At 48.8% G+C, this 23,190-nt stretch overlaps 1 protein-coding gene across 1 annotated transcript in view; it reads right to left on the bottom strand.

Moving 5' to 3' along the window:
• Positions 1 to 23,190, bottom strand: part of NDST1 (N-deacetylase and N-sulfotransferase 1) — a 41,439-nt gene that overhangs the window by 10,010 nt on the left and 8,239 nt on the right. The window contains exons 3-7 of the mRNA XM_084839157.1: positions 17,476 to 17,563; positions 16,634 to 16,788; positions 14,319 to 14,504; positions 3,465 to 3,593; positions 551 to 733 (exon numbers count right to left, since the gene is read on the bottom strand). Coding sequence (XP_084695283.1) covers positions 551 to 733; positions 3,465 to 3,593; positions 14,319 to 14,504; positions 16,634 to 16,788; positions 17,476 to 17,563 — 741 coding nt within the window. The remainder of the gene's footprint in view (positions 1 to 550; positions 734 to 3,464; positions 3,594 to 14,318; positions 14,505 to 16,633; positions 16,789 to 17,475; positions 17,564 to 23,190) is intronic.

The following is a 23,190-nucleotide window of genomic DNA, read 5'->3' as shown; positions in this document are numbered from 1 at the left end:
AAGCCACCAATGAGTTACATCCATTACAGCTAATAGGAAAAGGACACCATCTTCTCAGCTAGCATGCTAGGCCTGCTTCATACTTTGCACTCCAAAGTTACTTCTAAGTGTCTTGGCTTCCCTGTCTTAAAAGTGGAAGAAAAATACACTTTTCAACCTTTCAAACAGTGCCCTGCCTTCTGCAGGAGGCAAAAGGATGCATAAGACCTTATCATCAAAAGAGACACTGTCACACTCTTGGTTTTCATGTCTACAACTGCCACTGATAGTCAGATTCAACCTGCAGCCCACAGAGGTGTGGACTGCAACTAGGGAGAAAAGAAAGCAGCTGAACAGGCAAAGCACTTGAATTTTGCTCCATGCATACTACCCCATAGATTTTTAACTCACTTTCACCACTCGTGCACTGGATGAGGAGTGCTGCATAACATACAGCTAGCTGCTTGGGGTTATGTTAGAACCCAAAAGTCAAATCGAAAAAGAGAGTGCAGATTTATTTGAAGTCTTCTTTGGCTGTGCAGACAGACCCGGGGAGGCAAGTGATGCATACCTGCCATAGAGGGTCTTTCTCCTCTGAGAATATCTGGAAATACTTTTGTGCCAGCTGGACAGGTGGCAGTGTCTGCAACTTCAAGTTAGTCCAGGAGTTGAGGAAGCGGACTAGGTGTCTAAAGGTGTACAAACCCAGGCGGTCATTTCCATAATTGGAGAGGTGAGTCATGAAGATACTGATCTGGGAGAGGGGGGAGAAGAGAAGGGGGGAAAGGACAGGGTTGAACAAAAGGCAATCAATCAGTATGGTTAGTCAAAACAGTATTGCACTAAAAGAAAATCCTGAGATAATAAACACTGAACTTGTGTGAACTATAGCACTGGATCAGGGGAGGGGGGAATATGGCAGGGACTGAAACATGTATATATAATCTTCCGGGAACTAGCTGAGAACACCAACATGCCTTGCTGAATCAAGGTCCGCTAACTATTGCCGGTAATAGCCAAACACATACAAACTTGGCCATGATGGAGAAAAGCCATCCTACTTGTATCCAGGATCTGATAAGAGGTGGTGACATTACTGCTGACTGTGGAAGTTCCATTTTTAGTTATCATCTTCCTTGTATACCATTTAATCTTTAAAAAGTAACTATCAATCTCACATTTGTACCCTGTCTTTCTAACAAGGCACAGCATACATGGAAGCTCTCCATTTTAAAATTAATCTAATGTGGTGTTTTTTGGGTAAAACATCTCATTTCATCTGTTCTGAATGTACAGCCAACTCCAAGCAATTTCAGTAGATGACTCCTCTTTTACCAACTGTCAAAGGAACTGTCAAATGTTGCTGCGGTTAGTGTGAAGGGGGCCAAAATGGGGGTTGTATTAGATCTTTGTGAAATAGAGTCCCTATGAAGCCCCTGTTTTCGGTCCCTTCCCACTAACCATGGCAACCTCTGACAGCTCCTTTGACAGCTGTCAAACTTAGCTGTGGTTAATCCGAACAGGTGCAAAAAAAGGAGTGGCTTGTAGATCTCTATGAAAATGACATGGTGGGGATTTGAAGCAGGGCACCTCCAAGGGTCGGGGCAATACTTAAAACCCTGGGGATCACCCTGCTAAGGGGGTGACCTGCACCCTTTTTCCCCACCTGTCAATTGTCAAAGCCTGTGAAATCAGCCTATATACAGTGTCCTCTTGTCAGTTACCTTGTATGTTTGACAGCTGAAACATACAAAGTGCCCGACAAGGCAAGCCTATTTATTTTGGACAGTCAGAGTTGCACACTTGTGCAACTCCAAAAATCCAGAAAGAAATTAATACAATTACGGGGACATTTGTGCACATTATTGGGACCAGGGGGAAAAATTCGCAGAAATATCCAGAGGACAATTTTAAAAAAAAAGCTGGGAATGATGACTGGGGTCACGGTTCCCATGGAGAAGGGGACTTGGGGGTAGGCACCACAGGTTCTGCTGAGGCAGAAGGACTGAGGGGGAAGGAGGCGGAGAACAACCCATGGTGAGCCTGATCGTCTGTCGGGCTCACCATGACTTGTCCTGATAACAACTCACGCTGCATGGCTTATTTCGCAGGGGGGGTTGTCATGTTGTATGAACACAACCAGTGTCTCCTTTTTCAGTAAAAAATGATAAAAATAATATATGATCCTCGGTCACTGACCATCCTGATCTGGCAAGAAATGTATTTTCAACCCACATATGGCTATCAGGGCTAGCAATACACCCACTGACCCTCTCCCTGAGCAAGGGCTTATGGCCCAGCCTAATGTACAGACCTATCCCTATCTCATGACAATACCGAAAATGAAGAAACAAAAGAAGAAATAAGGAAGCAAAAGCCAATTAGGATGAAAGAAGTCCTAGAAATCTGGAAACAGAGCAGAGGCGTGTGTTCTTCTTGAATAGGTAGCCTGGAAGATATACCTGCTTTAGCAGAGTTCCTGACAACTTCAGGATGTCAGTGACATCCATTTCCTAGAATCCGACGAGGAAAAGTTCATTTATACAGAAGTCCTTTTACTTTACTTTAGAGTGCAGGTAGCTGCTAAAGCAGGTGTGTATAACCTCTTTCAGCCCAAGGTCCGAATTCAATTTCAGAGAAGCTCTTGGGGGCCACATTCCAGGGGAAGGTGGGGCTGAAAATACCAGCGTATTTTCGTTTAAAGATCTTAATGCCAGTAGGTAAGCCTTAGGAGAGGCATGTTAACCTTTTGGAATGGGGAAAAATGCTCAAAAGCCAGAAAACCACCAAACAATTGGGAAAAGGTCATGGGGTGAAGGGAAGGGGGAATGGCAATCTGGGGAGCCCTGGAGGGCTGGATTGGAACCCCAGGTGGGCTGGATTTGGCACACACACCCATCCTAAAGTTAAGCTGCTTCATCATTTTGAAGCAAACAACCCCAAATTCCTCCATAAAGACCTTTTTAAGCAATTGTATACAGAAGTGAAGTCATGTATACCATCTCGCTGGAAGTCTCCCATGCAATCTTCTAAATAGCAGTGGATTGATAAAATTTGGTAGACTGTGCTTATGTACAGACTTACTCAGCAAGTGCAACAAGCCAGGAGTCCCAATTTTTAAAAAGAAGTTATGGCCCATGACTTCTGTTTAACTCCAGTGTGGAAGCCCTTCAAGCTTCTGATCACATTCTAATCAAACAGATGTGTTCCCCCCACCACCCACCTCCGGACAGTGATTTGGTCACATATAGAAACACGACTTAACAACTGAACTACGACTGAACAACAACAACAACAACAACAACAGGAAATCCAGACTCTCTCTGTAGATAAGTGAACTTCTCCCTAGGCCCTTTTACTCTAACTGTCCCTCAGGCTCACCCATGATAATGACTGTATTAAAGATTGTAAATCAGTCGGAATAATAACTGAGAGGTTCTGCATTACTGCAAGGAGCCATCCATTTCTCCTGAGGTAGTACTCACAGGGTTGAGTAGCACAGTCAGAAAAAGCTCGCCTCCATTGATAATCTTATCCAGTTCATTGGGGCCACCAGGGTATTCGTTATAGAAGATGGTATGTGTGAACAAGCCACAAGTTTGCCGTGGGAGAACCTGGCAACAAACAGAAAGAAAACATATCGCAAGTTAAAAGGGACCTAAGAGGGGACTCAATCTGTTCCCGTTCTTCTTACACATTCTAGGTAGGGGGTCCAAAGTGGGAGTGGTGGCCCAGCACAACTAGAGGGTGGCAGGTTGGGGAAGTCTGCTGGTTTGCCTTGGAAAAGTCACTGCCTTCCACAGCCTAACACAGGAAGGGGAACCTATGGCCCCCCAGACGTTTTTGGACTACAACTCCCATCACCCCAACAGCTAGCCATGCTAGCTGGGATTGTTGGGAGCTGGAGTCCAACAACATCTGGAGGACCGCAGGTTCCCCATCCCTATTTCAGAGAGTTGTTGCAAGGCTAAACACACCACTCCGCGATCCTCGGAGGGAGGATGAAATAGGAATGTAACGAATGCATTCCGTGTGTCGCGTGTGGAGGGAGTAAGGGGTGGCGGAGGCAATTATGTTCCATTTCCGTCCTTCCCAAGAGGAAAATATCTCTTCCTGCTCAAATTTCACTGCGCTCCAGAAGCCTCAAGGATAGAGGCAGAATACAGAGCAGCTGCACCTTTCGACCACATTAAGTTATCTCAAAGCATCATCAATTCCCACCAGATATTGTAGAGAGCCAGGGTGGTATAGTGGGTAGAGAGCTGGACTGGGACTCAGGAGATCCGTGGTCTAATCACCATTCGCCATGAAGCGCACTGGGCGACTTTGGGCCAGTCATCGCCTCTCAGCCCAACCTACCTCACAGGGTTGCTGTGAGGATAAAATCGAGAGGAGGAGGAGGAGGACCATGGAAGCTACCTTGGGTTCCTTGAAAGAGGAGAAAAGGCAGGAAATAAATGCAATTAATTAATTAGATATTGGCTTGAACAATATGTGAACCATCTTGAGCATCTGGAATTCTTGGGGGGTGTCTCCACGAGCGAATTATTCCAGGCCGGCTGCATTTGGACATCATTAGTGATGCACGATGTCACCGCCATCTCACAGCCACTCTGGAGTTTCGCGCCAAAGAGAGACTACTTTAAGAGACTGCTTTAAGTCTGATTGCCTTCCTCAATTCGGCTTGTCTGCGCTTCTGTTGTGGAGCGTACCACCCTCCACGTTTACTCTGGCATGATAGCTCTGCCAAAGGGTGTGTCTTTTACCTCACTGACCCCAGCCAAGGGGTGTTTCCCCAGTGTTTCTGCCATCTCAGGGCTGGCCATCAGAGTTCTGTGCTACCTCCAGGCATTTACTTCACTTTGCCTACCACTAAACTGTGGTGGCTGTCAGGGTGGACAATGAGCCCACAGAATCCCAGAGTAGTTCTGATTCTGAGGTGGAGCAGCCGCTCCTGGGAGAGGAGTGCGCTCATCCTTCCCAGGGCCAACAGCTGGCAGAGATTCCTCCCACCAGCATTCCTGGCATAGACAGCGGTCCTGGGACTGAGAGAGCGTGGGAAGAGGGCTTACTGGACGCGCGACGCCGACGCAGGGAGCGGCGCCAAATGGAGGGCGCGGAAAGGAGGCATAGTACCAGGTTGGCGTGCAAGCAACGGTTGCGGCCAGAGGATCCAAGGGAAAAGGGGAGGGACTCTCCCTAGCCCTCAAGTTCAGGGTCTGCCAGTGATTCTCCTTCAAACGGGGACCAACTGTTCCAACTGTGGGCATAGGTACTCTGTTGCTCATAGCTAGTCGCTAATAGTAGAGTTGTTAAGTTGTAAAAAAAAGAATAAAGCTTTGAAAAGAATCCCTTTGTCTGTGTCTGGACTTGGCTACTGGATTAGACTGAAGGAGGCCGCCAAGGAGCCCTTGACCGCTTGGTCCCCATTCATCTTTCTTTCTCTCTCTCTCTCTCTTCTCCTGTTGCCGTATGGAGGGTGCCGGGGACCCGGCGGTACAAGCTCTAGCGCAAGAGAACCAGATGCTCCGTGATCAAATGGCTCAACTGACGGCTGCTATGCAGAATCAACAAGCTGCGGTTCAACCCCCGCCACCTCCGATTACCCCCCGCCGCAAGTGCCCAGTGGCTTTGCCAGAGAAGTTTTCTGGTGAGAAAGGACTTTTTCAGATTTTCAGGGCCCAGTCAGAGCTGTACATGCGCCTTCGGCGTGAGGATTTCCAGAAGGAACAGGTTCGTGTGGGTTTCATCATTAACCTACTTTCAGGCATAGCAGCTAGATGGGCTTTGGGACTCCTTCTCGCTAATGACCCCCTGCTCGGGGACTATCAAGGTTTCATGACAGCGATGACCCCCTGCGCACACAGACAGCTTCTCGGGAGATTCGCCGCCTCAAGCAGGGCAAGGACTCAGTTTCCAGCTACGCTACAACTTTTCGCTTGCTGATGCAGGATTTACAGTGGAATGATGCCGCGCTGGTGGCTCAGTTTTTGGACGGTTTGAACGACGAGATCTTGGATGAGTTGGCGCGCACGCCCAGCGCACCTACTTTGGAGGACCTCATCCAGACCGGCCTTCAGATAGATAGTTGGCTGGAGGGGTGCCGGCAGACCTGGCGGGGCGCTGGGGGCCGGGATTTCCCTCCTCCCATTCCCCCATGTTTCCTGCCCCCTCCCCCACCCCTGCGGTGGGGGTGGAGGAGACCCCGATGCAGCTGGGAGCTACCCGAGCCCCATTGCCGCCAGAGGAGCTTGAGCGCCGGTGAGCTGAGCGCCGATGTTTTCGATGTGGAAAGCTGGGGCATTTTGCCAATACCTGCCGCGTTAGAGCCGCAGCTCCTCTGCCTCCCCCTTCTCTCCTTCCCCCTCCTCCTCCTCCTCCTCAGGCCTGACTAGATTGCCCTCCAAGCTTGTTGGGGGCCTCCAGTGTGGGGGTCAGTTCCCTACCGGGTGAGTGCCTTCCCCAACCCCCCCCCACTCTCCCATCTGCTGTTGCATGTTCACCTCCGCTCCTCCCAGTGGGGTGGGGTGGAGGCCCTAGCTTTAGTGGACTCGGGGGCTATGACCAGTTTCATGGATGAAACCTTCACCCTCTTCCACAAGATTCCTACCTTGCCCCTTCCTGCCCCCTTGGCAGTGGAGACCATCGATCGGCGTCCTCCCTCTTCGGGCGCGGTGACCTGTATTACAGTTCTGCTCACTCTGTGCACCCAGACCCACGTTGAGCAGATTCAGTTTCACTTGGCCAAGGTTCTCCTATACCCATTCATGCTGGGTGTTTCCTGGCTCTCTAAGCACAACCCTCAGGTTTCTTGGAGGCTTCAGCAAGTGGAGTTTGCGTCTCCCTACTGCCAGGAGCATTGCCTCCCGGAGGAGGCGCCAGTCCCAGCCCAGGCCTTAACCCTTTCCTCCCCCTCCTTGTCTGCTTCTGGCAGTTCTTCAGCTACAGTGATCCTCCCAGAGAAGTATGCAGCTTTTCGGGATGTGTTTGACCAGAAGGAGGCCGACCAGCTCCCCCCCCCCCCGCCCTTTTGACTGTGCCATTAACCTCATTCCGGGGCGACCATCCCTGCTGGCCAGCTGTATTCAATGTCGGAGCCAGAACTTCGAGCTCTGCAGGAGTTTTTGGACACAAACCTCAGACGTGGCTTCATTCACCCTTCTTCCTCCGCTGCCTGCGCCCCTACCTTCTTTGTGGCCAAGAGATCTGGAGAACTCCGCCCGGTGCACGATTTCAGAAATTTAAATTCAGTCTCCATCCCTGACAAGTACCCCTTCCCCCTCATACCTGAGATGCTGGAGCGCCTGGGGCGAGCCAAGATTTTCACAAAGTTGGACCTACGTGCTGCCTACAGTCTCATTTGCATCCGGGAGGGGGATGAGTGGAAGACCTCTTTCAGGACCCGGTACAGAGCGTATGAATACCTAGTGATGCCGTTTGGGCTCGCCTGCGCCCCCCCGCGTTTTCACATTTTATGAATGCCATCTTCCGGCACTATTTGGACACTTTCCTCATTGTGTATCTCGATGATTTACTTATATTTTCTGAGGACCCCCATGCCCATCAGCATCATGTCTCTGCCATCCTCCAGAGCCTCCGCAAGCACCATCTTTATGCCAAGCTGGAAAAATGTGCATTTGATCTAATCTCTTTGGACTTTCTTGGCTACATTATCTCGCCGGATGGTATCAGGATGGATCCTGCAAAGGTCCAGGCTGTCCTCTCCTGGCAGGCTCCATCCACCAAGAAGGACTTGCAACGTTTTCTGGGCTTTGCTAATTTTTACAGAAAGTTCCTGCCCAGCTTTGCTCGGCTGACTTCTCCTCTCACGGACCTCCTTAAGGGCAAGAAATCTCCTTTTCATTGGACAGCATCGGGCCCAACAGGCTTTTGAGGAACTTAAGAGGCTTTTCAGTTCTCAGCCAATCCTGTTACATCTGGACCCCAGGAAGCCTTTTGTAGTACAAACTGATGGCTCTGACTTTGCAGTGGGGGCGGTGCTCTTTCAGCCAGGTTGGGAGGGAGGCGGGTTGCAACCCTGCGCCTACCACTCCAGGAAGCTGAACATGTCTGAGAGGAATTATACCATCTGGGAGAAGGAACTGTTGGCCATCAAGTCCGCTCTGGAGACCTGGCGTCATCTCCTGGAGGGGGCACAGCACCCAGTCGACCATCGCAACCTGGAACATCTTCAGACAGCCCGTGCCTTAAACCAGTGGCAGATTAGGTGGTCGCTTTTTTTTTCTCGGTTCCACCTTAAGATTTGCCATGAGAAGGCCACCGACAACCTACAAGTGGATGCTCTTTCTCGTAAGCCTGACCTCCAGCCAGGGGGTGAGGAAGATCCCCCCCCCCGATTCTCCCCCCCAAGGCCTGGCGGCAGCTGCGGTGCCTCATTCTTGGGAGGAGCTCCTTCTCTCTGCACAGGCTCAGGATGCTTTTGTTCGCACAAAAGTGGAGGAATTGGGGATAGCCTCTGCCCCCCCCACTCTACCCCCCTCTCTTTGCAAGGTGGCCTGCTTTACCATTCCGGCAGGGTCTATGTGCCTTCTAGACCCCTCCGCGAGAAGGTCCTCCATCAGTGCCACGACTCCCCCACAGCTGGGCATTTTGGCGTCACCAAGACCCTGCACAGAGTGACGAGGGATTTTTGGTGGCCTCGTGTGTGTCAGGACGTCAAGACCTATGTCGCCTCCTGCCCAACCTGCCAGCGGGCGAAGGCCCCCTCAGGCAAGCCCACAGGCTTGCTTCACCCCCTGCCTACCCCCTCAGGACCTTGGAAAGTGCTCTCCCTTGACTTCATCACAGACTTGCCTCGCTCACACAGTAAGACCACCATTCTGGTGGTGGTGGATTTGTTTTCTAAGATGGCCCATTTCACCCCCTGCTCTGGGTTGCCCACAGCCAGGGAGACGGCAGAGCTGTTTTTGGCACATGTTTTCCGGCTCCACGGATGGCTCGAGGGTCTCATTTCTGATAGGGGGCCCCAATTCACTGCCCATTTCTGGAGGGAGCTACTTGGGTTGCTCCATGTGACGCTCCGTCTTTCCTCCGCCCACCATCCACAGACGGACGGTCAGACCGAGTGCACCAATATGAATCTGGAGCAGTATTTGCGCTGTTATGTCAATTACCAGCAAGTTGACTGGTTTTCCTTGCTGCCTCTCGCAGAATTTGCTTATAACAATGCCAGCCATGCTTCCACCCACCAAACTCAATTTTTTGCCAATTTTGGTTACCACCCCAAGGCTTTCCCGTCCACCCTAGCTCCATCTTCGGTGCCGGCGGCCCATGACTTTTTAGAGGAGTTGTGAGCGGTACACCACCTCTTACGGGACTCCCTCAAGCAAGCGAAGACAGCCTACAAGGCCTCTGCGGACTGATGGCGCCAGCCGGGTCCGTATCTGCAACCGGGGGACTGGGTTTGGTTGTCCACCCAATACCTCTCTTCTCACTCGCCCGCAAGGAAGCTCACGCCTCGCCGCACAGGGCCTTTCCAGATTACGGCCCAGATTAACCCTGTTGCTTTTCGCCTGGCTCTCCCCCACTCCATGAAGATCCATCCTGTTTTTCATCGGTCCTTGCTGTTCCCCCTGGTTTCTGGTGACCCTCGTCACTCAGTTGGCTCCCCCCCCCCGCCGCCAGTGCTGGTGGAGGGGGAGGAGGAGTTTGAGGTCGCAGAGATTCTGGACTCCCGCCTTTCTCGCGGCCACCTGCAATATCTGGTGGACTGGAAGGGATATGGGCCTGATGAGCAATCCTGGGAACCCGCAGAAAATGTGCATGCTCCGTTGCTGCTGAGGCGCTTCCACCAGCTGTACCCCCGCAAACCTGGAGCCCCAGGGGAGGCGCATGAGGGGGGGCCTCATGGGAGCGGGGATGATGTCAGGGTGGACACTGAGCCCATAGAATCCCAGAGTAGTTCTGATTCTGAGGTGGAGCAGCCACTCCTGGGAGAGGAGCGCGCTCATCCTTCCCAGGGCCAACAGCTGGCAGAGATTCCTCCCACCGGCATTCCTGACATAGATAGCAGTCCCGGGACTGAGAGAGCGCGGGAAGAGGGCTTGCTGGACGCGTGACGCCGACGCAGGGAGCGGCGCCAAATGGAGGGCGTGGAAAGGAGGCATAGTGCCTGGTTGGCGCGCAAGCAACGGTTGTGCCCAGAGGATCCAAGGGAAAAGGGGAGGGACTCTCCCTAGGCCTTAAGTTCAGGGTCTGCCAGTGACTCTCCTTCAAACGGGGACCAACTGTGGGCATAGGTACTCTGCTGCTCATAGTTAGTCGCTAATAGTAGAGTTGTTAAGTTGTAAAAAAGGAATAAAGCTTTGAAAAGAATCCCTTTGTCTGTGTCTGGGCTTGGCTACTGGATTAGAATGAAAGAGGCCGCCAAGGAGCCCTTGACAGCGGCCATCCCCACAAAGTATAGGCGTGCTCCAGGCAGCCTCTAACTTCTTTTTAAAAATTAAAGTGTTAAATCGAAATAGCACTTTTGTTGGCAGTACCTACACATCCTCCCTATTTCACTATCTCAGTATGTCACTAACTTGTATTTGTCCAGCAATACCTATATCCCTTATCTCACTATGCCACTATTTGGGGGCATAGCTATTGCTGGACAAATGCGTGATAGTGACCTGGTGACACTGAAAACCCCTTTGTGGGTGTGATTTTTTAAGCTTCCTTTCTGGATTGTGCAATAGTGCAACTGCATAATAGAGCAATAGAGCACTTACATGATAGAGCCAATGCATGATAGAGGCATAGAGACATGAAAGAAATCACCCATCCAGAAAGGAAGACGTTAAAAAAAATCACACCTACAAAGGGGTTTTTAATGTCACTAGGTTATTATCACGCATTTGTCTAACAACAGCTATGCCCCCTATCTCTCACTATGTCACTATCGTGTATTAATGCGATAGTGACAAAGTGAGATAGTGGTTTTAGAGGGGGAGAAATAAAAAACAATTGGTGGAATCGGGCATAGCTTGGGGGGAAAAGTCTCCTTAAAAGTAACTCACATCGTGGTCGATGAGGCTAAGCTTCCATCCATCACTTTACGGGAGTATCAGGGGAAGGAAAAAGGAGAGCCTGGACTGGGGGAGGCTTTCTTATTGGTTGAGCAGCCCCTGCCAGCCTGATGACATTTACTCTAATCCCTCACACCCCACCTGGAAATATGTTCTGTGAAGCAACTTATACTAGAGCAGTGCACTCGCTCATGGAGCCCTGTGTGGACCAAAGCGTACCAAAGCCGATTCCTTGAAAAAATCTGGGTAAGCCTCCCTTTCCTTCTCCTTCCGTTGTCATGGAGATAGGGCCTTGGAGAGAGCATTCCAAAGGATTTGCTCTTTTTTGTCCAACTCACTGGAGATCATTTGGAATATCAGCTCCCTGGGAATTTTGCAAGGCTCCTCATGTTCTCATCTACATCATTTTATTTTTGTCTATTTAAGTTGCTATTATGAAGTAAATGTAAATAGTTTTACAAAAATGTACATCTGTAATGAAGAAAACCATATGTAAGGCTGTACTTTATGCTAGAGCTTCACATTCCAGTCTTCCTTCCTTTCCTCTTCTGTAACAAGAGGATGAGAGTCTATCTGTCTTTCCATCCATCTATCAGCACCATAGTGCCATGGTCATGAAATTTAGACACCTGAAACCTGGCGAGCATACCAAGGGGGAGCTAGGGGTGTGCGCCTTGAAGTTATTTTGTTTTGTTTTTAATGCATTAATTTTTATTAATTTAAATCTGTCTGGGTGATTGAAGCCTGCAGTACCATCTTCAGCCACTACCGGCAGACTTCCTTCACCAGCACATAGCTTTGCATTGCAGTCCATATAGTCTGAAGCCACAGGAGAATAGAAGGCTGAGGGACTGATTTATATGTCTGCCCCTTCCCCTCTGCTATGGGGCAACCCACCCTCAGAAGAATAGGGTGGACAGACCACTCCCTCAGTGGGCTATAGGTATGCACCATGGCAGGGGCTGTGACTTCACACAGATGGCGTAGGCACAATGTTTTGAACCCTGACAGCTGCGTAACTTTGCTTGAAGGCTTCCCTGTACCAAAGTAAGGGCTATTCCAACCTATGTGAAGCCAGGTCCATTCGCTAGTTTAAAATAAGACAATTTAATAAGCAATGCATTTGTCCAAATTAATCGAATAATGATGCAGCTTTGGCCAATTTCCAGACAGCAGCTGTACGCATTTTTGCTGAAGCTAACAGAAATAAACTAACCCTAAATCTTCTAAGACAAACTGTATTAAAAATCCCAAAAGTGCATTCTTTGAAGTATATGGGATGTCATGCCCGTTCATTTAGTTATTTTTATCTAAAATCCTCTTCCAATCATTCATAACAGCTGGACATTGCCAAAAAATGTTTTAAAACTATCTGCTCTTAACCTCTAACATCTTCAGTACTGATCAGAGATGCCACCAAAATTGCAGTTCTTAGTAATTCTCCTTCACTGCCATACTAATCATATTTTTAATTATACTTTCCCAAAGCCATTCCTCTTTGAAGATGGATTCCCCCATGGATTTTCCCATTTTGCTTGAAAGTCAAGCCTTGCTTTAAAAGCAGCTTATACCATTTTCCAGTTAAATCTCTTGTGTTCAAAGATGTCAATAAGTCATCAGGTTATGGTCTCTCCTGAACACGCCCATATTTCTAAATCAATGCGCTTCTTACCTGGATGAACTGAAACAATACAGGCCCTTTCCCCTTGATATTATCTATTATTTCTTGGTAAAGTCCCATCCTACCTCCTTGTTATAAGTCATCTCCTTGCACTTAGCAAAACTTATACCCACTTGAAATGTCAGCCAACATCTCTCTGATATGACATTACAGAATATAGATATTTCAGATGATAATGCCGGACCAAAGGTTCCTTTACATTTCTACCAACCCTCAATGCTTTTGCCATCTATAAGAAGCCACTGACAAGAGTTCATCCCTAGCTTTGGAGCTGGGTGTCATAAATATGCTGATGACATCCAGCTTTCTCTCTTGCTCTCTTTTCACTTAAGCATCCAAGAGCACATTTCTGTGCCCCTAAAAAGAGTGTCTGGAGGCTGGGGCCAAGAGGATATGAAAAAATAGGTTGAAAGTGAATCCAGGCAAGATGTGGAGGGGATGCCAGTAGGGAATGGCCGTAGCCTGGAAGGGACAAGCCTGTCTGTGACTGATGGAGCTTCTGTAGCCCTTTTGCTAGGAGTGCCTTTTTCCACTTGGGGCTCATAAGGAGGCTCTTCCATTCTTTGACAGGTCAGATTTTGCTAGGCTGGTCCATTCTTCCACAACTCCTAAGCTAGATTACTGCAATGCACTCTGCATGGGGCTGCCCTTAAAGATGACTCAGAAGCTTCAACTGGTGCAGACCATTGCAACACAGGGTGTTGAACCTCAGGCCAAATCCAGCTTGCCTGGGGTCCCAATGTAACAGGTGTTGGGAGACAGGTGTATATTCAAACCAGTCCTGTGCCTGCTATACTGGCTGCCAATTTGCTTCTGGGCCTAGTCCAGGGTACTGGTTTTAACCTTTAAAGCAGGTGTGGGGAACCTGTGGCCCTCTAGATATTGTTGGACTGTGACTCCCATCAGCCCTAGCCATCCTAACCAATGATGAGAGATGATGGAAGCAACATCTGGAGGGCCAAACCTTCCCCATCCCTGCTTTAAAGCCTTGCCTAGCCCGGGACCCTCATACCTTAAGGCCTGTCTCCCCCCACATAAGCTCACTGGCCAACTGAAATCTAGTCAGCAGAATCTTGTTTGCTCTGTCCTTGCACTGGATTTGGACAGTAACAGCTAAGACCCAGCTCTCTCAGCAATAGCTCCCAAACTGTGAAACTTCTTCATAGAAAAGGTTACGAGAATTACCTCTTCACCGACTTTTTGGAAGGACTTTAAAACCCTCCCATCAGACCTTTGACAAAAAAGTGGGTTTTATGTGACTCTTTAATTTTTTATTGGCAATTGATCCTTTGTTTTTACTTTTGGTGTATTTTTTCCCTGACGTGGGCTTCTTCAAATTGTGTTGAAAACTGATACAGCTGCGCTGCAATAAATACACAGAGAGACCCGCCCAATAAATTAAAACCACTAGGTTGTATTGGACTGAATTCCTACTGTGCAACCAGAAAGATGAGACTTTCAAGCCCAGATTTTAATCAGTATTAGCTATTGTGTTTTCAGTCTATCCTGTGAATTGTGTTAGCAGATTCTTTAGAACAATATTGGGAAGATTCCCTCCTTTGAGTTAGTAGGTGTAGCAAGGGAAGACTGAAAGAGCATGCCAATGATCTGTTTCCCTTTCTACTAACCATGATCCCATTGTGGATAAAGCCTCGTCGGTAGCGTGCTGGTTTGAGGTGAGGATACTCTTCAGTGCTTGTGACTCTGATCCCCCACACCTGTTTCCAGGCCTCATACAGTTGCACATGGACCGGATACACCCCTGAATGATGGGGTGCCACAGCATATCCCATATCAGTGGGAATGCCATGCTCCTAAGAGAGGAGAAGAGAAGAGAAGAGAAGTCATAATGGTATCAGCCAGAATAAGCAGCAGAGTTTTAATGAAAGGATCCTATTGCAAGTGAATAGGATCCAGCCTTTCAGTTTTTGAGAACATCTTACTGGTACTCCCACATACAATCTATACTAGGGATGTACAGCCCATGGCCTGCAGGCCAGATGTTCCCGTCTCCCCAGACACATGTGCAATCCCCATGCTCCCCTCTGTTGAATCCCCCCTGCCCCGGCTAATTAGCGGTGTCAAAGGAGCAATGACGCAGGGGTCACTGGGAGGAGGAGAAGTCTCTATACAAACCAAAATTAGCAGAGACAAGTGTAAGGATCCTACGTCAAGAAATGGGGTAAGAGCATTCAAGGTGTATTTGCCCCCTCTGTGAGGTAGAGAAAAATGCACTGAACTGGTAACACAGTTGCGGGCAGCTAGTAACACAGGGTTTTGCCACTGCTTCTCATACAGCTCAAACATATGCCCATATGCTCTTGGGTATTTCTACAACAATTTCTTGCGGGCCGAATAGGCCGGAATGTTTTTATTTGCTCAATGTGCTCTAGCTTGAAATGTCTGCGCAACTCTCCCTCAGAGATACAGGGATGCCTGTAGTAACACATTGTATAAATCCACAGCTTACAAAACACTATGGAATAGGACTGCCACCCAATAGTAATTCAGCACAGCTTTTGTGTTTAATTATTTTAAGGAATACCTTCTGCAAGTTTTTATGGTTATGTTTCTCCTTCTCCCCTTTTCTGGTGTTTCATTTATTCTTGTAATAGTATAGAAAGAGCTCCCCAATTCCCCCTTTAGTATGACACTCTAGTGTGTAACTTTTACACTATTCATCTAAAAATACTAAAGATTTCATGTTTTCTACTCCCTTGGGCGGGCCTGTTCAAACTGACTCTCTGCATGCTGAAAGAATACAAAGATAACTGAAGTGTGCATCCCACGGAAGGCATCATTTCAAACTGGTTGCTTGGCAGCACCCATTTGACAAAAAAAGGTCAAATAAGAATTGTGTTGAAAGGTGTTAGAATCTATCTGACAAGACCACTGGAATTAAGAAGCTGAATGAATAAACAGTAACTTCTTGCAATAGGATGCACTCTGCAAAACAAAACTAAAAGAAAAGAAAGAAACCAGGCTTAGAGCAAAAGAGTACAATTGTGTTAAATTAAGAAATGTTCAAGAACTCCTCAGATAAAGGAACTCAGCACAGCAACAGAAAAGTTGGGAAAAAGAGGAACAAACAAATAGAGATAACAGCTCCTGTCGTTCTTGCAAACTGATAGCATAAAGCTATCAGCAGCGTGTAGATGTACTAAGTATTACTAAGGACAGCATTTGTCTGTGTTACTCATCAAAGAATGGTGTAATCAAGACAATTACTGACAGAGATTTTGAGAACACACACTAAACACAGCCATCAGATCAGTCCTGGATGAATTGGGTTTTGTGCTCTTCAATAACAAAATTTAGGATTTAGGTTTATAACAGAGACTTGCAGGGGGAATTAATAGCGGAGGGCTACTCACTAGGCTCAAAGACTTACATTTCTGTTAAGAATTGATAGAAAATGGTGGAACTACATATCAATAGCTGAGCACATAAAGCAGGACCAGAGTTTGAGGGGGGTGGTAAGAGGGAGGGGACGGACAAGCCATGTATTTCTCCTGGAAGCCCAATTCAGTATCACGTTCTAAAGGGTGCAACATTTCAGTCTGACAAGAAGACAGGATGAGAAGCTGGTTCTAATAAGATTCCCAAGGGACTACGGTGGGATGTTTTTATACATAGCCATATATCTCATTCTTTGCATAAGTAGAAGCTAGGAATATATTACAAAAAAGGGTTACTCAATCTGCTGTAGCAGCCATTAAATTGCACAAGATGTAAAGAATGCTGCTTCTTGCTATGTTGATTTAATGTACTGTGACAATGTCCTGGCAATCAGCTATTCTTGTTCCATTCTGTAATGGCAAACTTGTTATAAACTTCCATTTTGGACAGTAAACAATTCATAAGCTAGTACCTCCTTCACTGATATACAACCTGATTTTTGCCCCCACCATGGTGCTCTGCTCTTAAACAGCATCTTACTCACAACAGCAAATTTCTTGTTCATGGTCATTTGGTCAGCCAACACAGACTGGTTATGGAAGAGGTGAGGCTGCATGTGACTCCACATGTGGGGGAACCACCAAAACTCCTTCACGTACGACAGCAGCAGGTCATCCCCCTCATCTTCCGCATCTGTACCTGTCAGGCCCAAATAATCATCATCAGTCATTCAGGCTGAGGACATGAATGAAAAGCCAGCCCTCAAAACAGGTTCAAACCACCCAAACCTTTGGCCAGCTATAAACCCGAGCAGCATTAGCTGCCTGCAGCACAACTCATTGGCCTGGTTTGCACCTCACAGCTACCCAGGCTCTTTTTTTAAAACCCTGGGTAGTCGTGAACAGGTGGGAGTGAGCATCAGGCATGCTGGCTCCCAGACATCCACCCGCCCATTCCTGCTGACCGAAACAACCCAGGGACACTGTCCCTGGATTATGTATCATGACATCGGAACCATAACGATAGCCCAAAATTGGAGTATCCCTGGGTTGTTCAGCTCTGCCCTGCTGCAGCGGGAGCAATCAGGCTGCGAGAATTAGCACCCTTGCTCCCGCATCATTCACAACAACTCACGGTTTAACAAACCATAGGTTACTGTGCCGTGTGAGCTGGGTAAGAGACTGATCAAACCCAGATGGCCTTGATCTCCAAGGGCAAAAATGAATGGAGAAAGAAGCTTCATTGGTAAACCTGATGCACAACACCATTGCCACACCACTTGATGTCTTAAGCCACCTGCAAGTTCAGGAACCACATAAAATGAAAGTCTTGCAAGCCCAATAAGATAACACACTATACATGCACACTATACCACCTTCATCTTACCTGTGTGAAAGAATTTCCCTGAGTAACCCAGATTGAAGGTGAAATTTGGAATATGGGTGCGCAGTTCATTCTGGGTATCAAACAGAGCCTACAGGGAGGGAGGAAGAAAGAACATTTAAAATCATAGCCTATGCACACCACTTACACACAGTACAACTTTGGGGGAGCATAGCGTGCAAAGTTACTCCAGGACTCCCCCACCCCCAACTCCTTTTGCTCAGAGCCCAAATAAGAGCAGCACATAGCACATATTATAGCCCATGGGTTACTACAGATAACTGGGTCCCTTGATCCAATTAATCATTAGATTCCACAGCCTTCCTAGTCTTTATGTCAGCCCAAAGGATCCACATTTGCACAATGTACTTTTTCTTTTCTGTCTTAGAGAGGCAAAGGAAGGAACAATTGAGGAGGTATTTGTTTGTAAGCATTATGCAAAATCCTTTGCTTCTGCAACAGAAGTCAAATTGGAGCATATTTAGAGCAAACATGGTGATCCATCTTTGGCTTCAGGAGGCTGGGATGAATCATTCAAGGCAGACAATCGCTCGGCAATGCAGCACACTTAACTGTACAGCCTTGTTCCTACACCCAACTCTGGGCCATGGCTATGGTGATGCTGCCAGACCTCTTGATCATTCTGCTCATTTTGTTTTATAGCATGTGGTCTCTTATTCCATTGCCCATAATTCTGATTCGAGAACAACTGATAATGAAAAGTTGACCATCATCCCCTGAATTCCACAAGCATGCAGCAGCACACCAGAAAGTGAAACTAGGCACACACAACATCAGGCCCTCTTCTCACATTACGCTGGTGAAACTGGAGCTGCCACAGCAGGACTCCCTCCCATGACACCAGGATGATGTAAGGAGCCCTAGGCCACCTGGCAGCAGACCCATCTGCAGCTCCTTCCCTCCACTGCAGATTCCAGTTTCCACAGAGGTAATGGAGAGGAGCTGCAGCACTGGCTCTTCTCATATGGTGTCAGACTTCTCATACTATCCTGGTCATGACAGAAAGAGCCACACAGCATCAGCTTCTTGCCACCAGTATAAATGCAAGGAGGTTCTAGTGCTAGTCCAGAAATTGGGTTTTGCCCATGTGTCCTTATACATGCACTTCAGTGGCTAACATGCAAGTGGGAGAATCACTCTTACTCGGCATTGCAGCTTGCCTTTTCTGAGATAACATTATGCAGCTGCCCAGACTACAGAGGCTAATAACCCACGGTCTTGGGACTCACACATCACTTCTGCTAAAGTGAGCATACCTTTGAAGACGGCTAGGATGAACCATGTGAAGAAAAAGTGTATTGACTAAATTAGCCTTTGGTAGAGAAATACTAGTTATTTAGAAGTAGAGGTGTATCAGGAGGAAACTTTCAAATATTCTTCATCAGGGACATCTAAATCTTGCACAATGGCTCTCCTGGGAGAGAAGGGTCTTTGTTTGGAGAGCAGCTGCCAGTTAAATCTTTGATTGCAACACATCTATTACATTAAACTGGTTATCTAGGATATTCAGTAACCATCTCTACTTTTGTTAAGACAGCAGAATGTTAAACCTGTGTGTCCTCTCTGTTTTACAGTGACACTGTGTGAAACAAAACTGAGACAGACATGTGCTTAGGTGATCCAGTGTTAAATTTGTTGCACAGTGTATGTTTTTCTTGCCTAAAAGGTGTCCAAGACTTAAGCCATCATTTCTCTGAGCAAAGCAAAATAATCTAATTCCCCTGCCCCCTGCTCTTCTCAAAGCTGTCAGTTAGTGACAAAAGCCTTGACATGTAAGTGATAAATATTTAATATTTTGCTCTGTATTTGGCAATATATTGCTATGTAGTTCAAAGTTCATTTTTCCCTTAAGCAACTAAAATTTGTCCCAAGGTCAGAACTCTCTTGGCCTGTTGTTTATTTTAAAAAGCATCTGCATCCTAAGACTATAGTCTTAGGCTACCTCACACCCTTAAAATGAGTTTGTCTTTATGCTGTTACAAAAACGGAAATTCTTTACTCACTGGTGAATCTCTGTTCTCATTGAGTGAAAGAGGCCAGCCAGTATTGGGGCAGGGAAGGCAGTCTCCAATTTGACCTTCCAGAGGAGGCGGGGCCTCCCCCAAACTCGCCAGTTGAGTCTTCCAAGTTGATGTATCTCCTTGGAAGCCACTGGTCCTGATGACCCTCGATTCGGTACCTTGTCAATCAGGCTGAGGAAGCCACAATGGTGCAGCCTGCCTAGGCTATGAGTCAACTAAAAGGAGGCCAGCCAGGCTCGCCTGGCTGGCCTCCTTCACTTGATGAGAACAGAAATTCACCAGTGAATTAAGAATTTCCGTTTCACTCACCAAGTGCAGGAAGCCAGACAGTATGGGGAAGTGAAAAAGCAGCTCACCCCTGGGTGGGCCAACAACCCTCAGGGCTGGCCCCCTGCTACGATTCTAAGACACTCTGGAGGACCTGCCTGCCGAAGCTGCCCTCCACAGAGGCAAATAGGTTGATCTTGTAGTGGCGTGTGAATGTATGCACAGATGACCACGTGGCCGCCTTGCAGATCTCCTTCCCCCAGAAGGCTGCTAATGTGGCCATCCCTCTCACCGAGTGGGCCAATAATCCCTCTGCAACTGTTAGGCCACTGGAGGTGTATGCTAGCGTGATGCACTCACATGGCCAACGTGCCAGAGAAGCCAATGACACCTTCTTGCCCATGGAGGACGGTCTAAAGGACATGAATAGGGCGCTATGTTGCCTGTGGGGCCTGGTCCTATCTAGGTAGAACTTGAGGGCCTGTCTGGCATCCAGAGTGTGCCACTCCCTCTCCTGGGGGTTGGAAGGGTGAGGGCAGAAGGATGGGATGACCAGCCCCTGGGCTCTGTGGAAGTCTGAGTTGATCTTGGGGGTGAAGGTAGGGTCCAGGCAGAGGACTACTTTGTCCCTGTGGAAAATGCGAAGCTCCTTCTCTGCTGAAAGGACTCCTAGCTCGGAGACGTTCCTAGCCAATGTGATGGCTAGAAGGAAAATCGTTTTGAGGGTCAACACCTTAAGGGGAGCTGCCCCTAAGGGTTCAAATGGAGCTTTGGTCAGTGTTTTGAGAACAGTGTTGAGTACATGGGGAACCTTCTCACCAAGGGAGGATTGATCAGTGAGGCCGTCCTGAGGAATCTAGGATCCCCTCCCCCCCGTCTAACTCTCCTAGTCTGGACCCCGGGGTGGAAACCTGTCTTTTTAGGGTGTTTGTTCTGAGGTCTGCCAACAGGCTCTCCTAAAGGAACTCCAGGCCATCACCTATATTAGTGGCTATGGGGTCCCTCCCTGTTGCCCGAGTCCACCTGAGGAAGGCCCTCCAGGTGCACTCGTACGAGTGGAGGACCTTCTGGAGGCCAGGAGGGTGGAAGCCACCTCAGAAGAGTAGCCTGGGTCCCCTAGTAGTTTCTGCTCAATCTCCAGGTGGCCCATTTCAGGAAGCCTGGGTCTTGGTGTGTGATCGGTCCCTGGGTTAGCGGGTCATGTTGAGCCGGGAGGATCAGTGCTTTGTCCGTAGATAGATTTATAAGGTTGGCGGCATACTACAGCTTCCTTGGCCGACGGGGTGCCATCAAGATTAGCTCCACCCACTGGTCCCTCAACTTCTGGACCACCTTTGGGATGAGGGGCAAGGGGGGGAGGCGTAAAAAGACACGCACTCGCAGCCATCTGCTGGCCACGGCAGCCGATGGTGCCTCTTGTGAGGTAGCGGGTGGCAAACCTGGGGAGACTGGCGTTCTGCTGATAGGCAAAGAAGTTGAAGCAGGGCAAGCCCAACTGGCTCGTCAGCCAACTGAATGAGTCTGGGGGGAGGGACCATTCCCCCGGGTCTAGGGACGTCCTGCTGAGCCAGTCGACCTGGATGTTCAGGACGCCTGTTAGGTGCTCTGCCCTGATGGAGCAGAGGTGCTTCTGCACCCATCCGAATAGTATTATGGCCTCCCTCTAAAGGAATTTGGCCTGGCTTCCTCCCTGTTTGTTTCCATAGACCTTTGCTACTACACTGTCTGTTTTGATTAGGACATCCTGTGACTCTAGCTGTGGGGCTAGGTGTCTCAGCGCCAGACAGGTGGCCCTCGGTTCCAGTAAAGTGATGCTGAGATGAGATTCCTCCTTGGTCCACAGGCCCTGGGTGTGTTGGTCCTTGCAGACAGCGCCCCATCCTGTGAAGCAAGCATCCGTGATTAGTGTGGTGAACGTCAGCGTCTGGATGGGAACACCCTTCGTGAGGTTGGGTGGGTGTGACCACCAGGACAGGGAGTGAGAGACTTCTGCTGGGAGAGTCACTGCTGGGTTGTGGTTGTGTGCTATTTCCATCTGGAAGACCAGGAGAAATTACTGTCGATGCCTTGCATGTAATCTTGCCCACTGGATGGTGTTTTGGCATGAAACCAACATGTCCAGCAGTTTCACCAGTTCTCTGAGGCAGAGCTCCTTCTTGGTCTGGATCCAGGCCGCCAGCCTCCCTGCCTGCAGATCTGACACAGATGTTGTATTGCTGCAAGAGTCCTCAACTACTTGGCTGGGTCCTTCTGCTGGGGAGAGCTGAGGAAGCCCTCCCTGGGTGGCCTCTGGAGCTCTACGGAGTGGCCGTCTTCCACTGTTTCCAGTACCCAGCTGTCCAAGCAGAGCCGCCTGCAAGCATATGAGAAGTCCCGCAGTCGCCCTCCCACTGGGGGAGATGGCGAATCATGCTTTACCCAGTTACTTCTCTTGCCGGGGTGGTCCTCTGTGGGTGCCCAGCTTGGCCCTGGAGTCCTGCTGCCACTTGGATTTGCCCTCTCTGGGCATGTAAGAGAAGGGGAAGGATGGCCTGAAGGGACGAAAGGGCATGGCTTTGTCTGGAAGTGGGTTGGCTTTCTTCAGTGGGTTTGGCAAAGCTTTCTTCTTATCCTTTGTTTCCAGCAGGAGCTTGCCCAGGGCCTCCCTGAACAGTAGCTCACCTGAGAAGGGGACGCTCGCCAGATTAGATTTAGTTTTGGCATCCACTCCTCAGTTGTGTAGCCAGATGTTCTTTCTTGCCACGACATTAGCTGCTGTGGCTTTTGCTCACAGCTGAAAGGAATCCAGTGAAGCGTCAGCCAGGAATGACGCTGCCGTGGCTATATCTTGCATGACTTCGTAAGTCTCCTTCCCTAGGTCTCTGTCGTGGAGTAATCCATTTCCCATCATGTAGATGCCCCTAGCAATGATGGTTGGCATGGCTGCTGCTCGCATGGATGTCACTGAGGCCTTGAAGCCTCTGCAGAGTGCTGCCTCAGCCCTTCAGTCGTGCTGGTTTGAGGGGAGTTCATCATGTTCTGAGTCAGGAGAACCTTAGAGTCAAGAGCTGGGATGGGTTCATCTACTCTCAGGGTGGCCAGGTCCTGCATGGCATCCTCTTGTAGGCGGGTAGAACATTTCGCAGTGGTGGTAGAGTGCCTTCGATCTGGTTGGCTTTGGCCACTCCTTACATAGTATTTCTTCCAGGCTTAGTGGGATTGGCACATTCAGGTGGGGGGGGGCAATGGGAAGGCTGCCACCGCTCCAGCTCTAGCTCTCTTTGCCCAGCCTTGGGTGGGGGGGGAGGCGTGGTCTCTTCCTAGTCTGTAAGCTCCAGGATATTGAGGCATTTGGAGATCAGCTTGGTAAAGACCTCTGAGGGGAAAAGTTGGCCTTGGGGGTGCTTTTCCCTGTGCTTGCCTCTTTCTG

This window comes from Heloderma suspectum, chromosome 2 (assembly GCF_057233095.1).
Source record: "Heloderma suspectum isolate Gila_16-S chromosome 2, 16-S_ref, whole genome shotgun sequence".
Taxonomy (NCBI): domain Eukaryota; kingdom Metazoa; phylum Chordata; class Lepidosauria; order Squamata; family Helodermatidae; genus Heloderma; species Heloderma suspectum.
The sequence above is the reverse complement of the archived record's forward strand: the minus strand, read 5'-3'. Positions and strand labels throughout refer to the sequence as shown.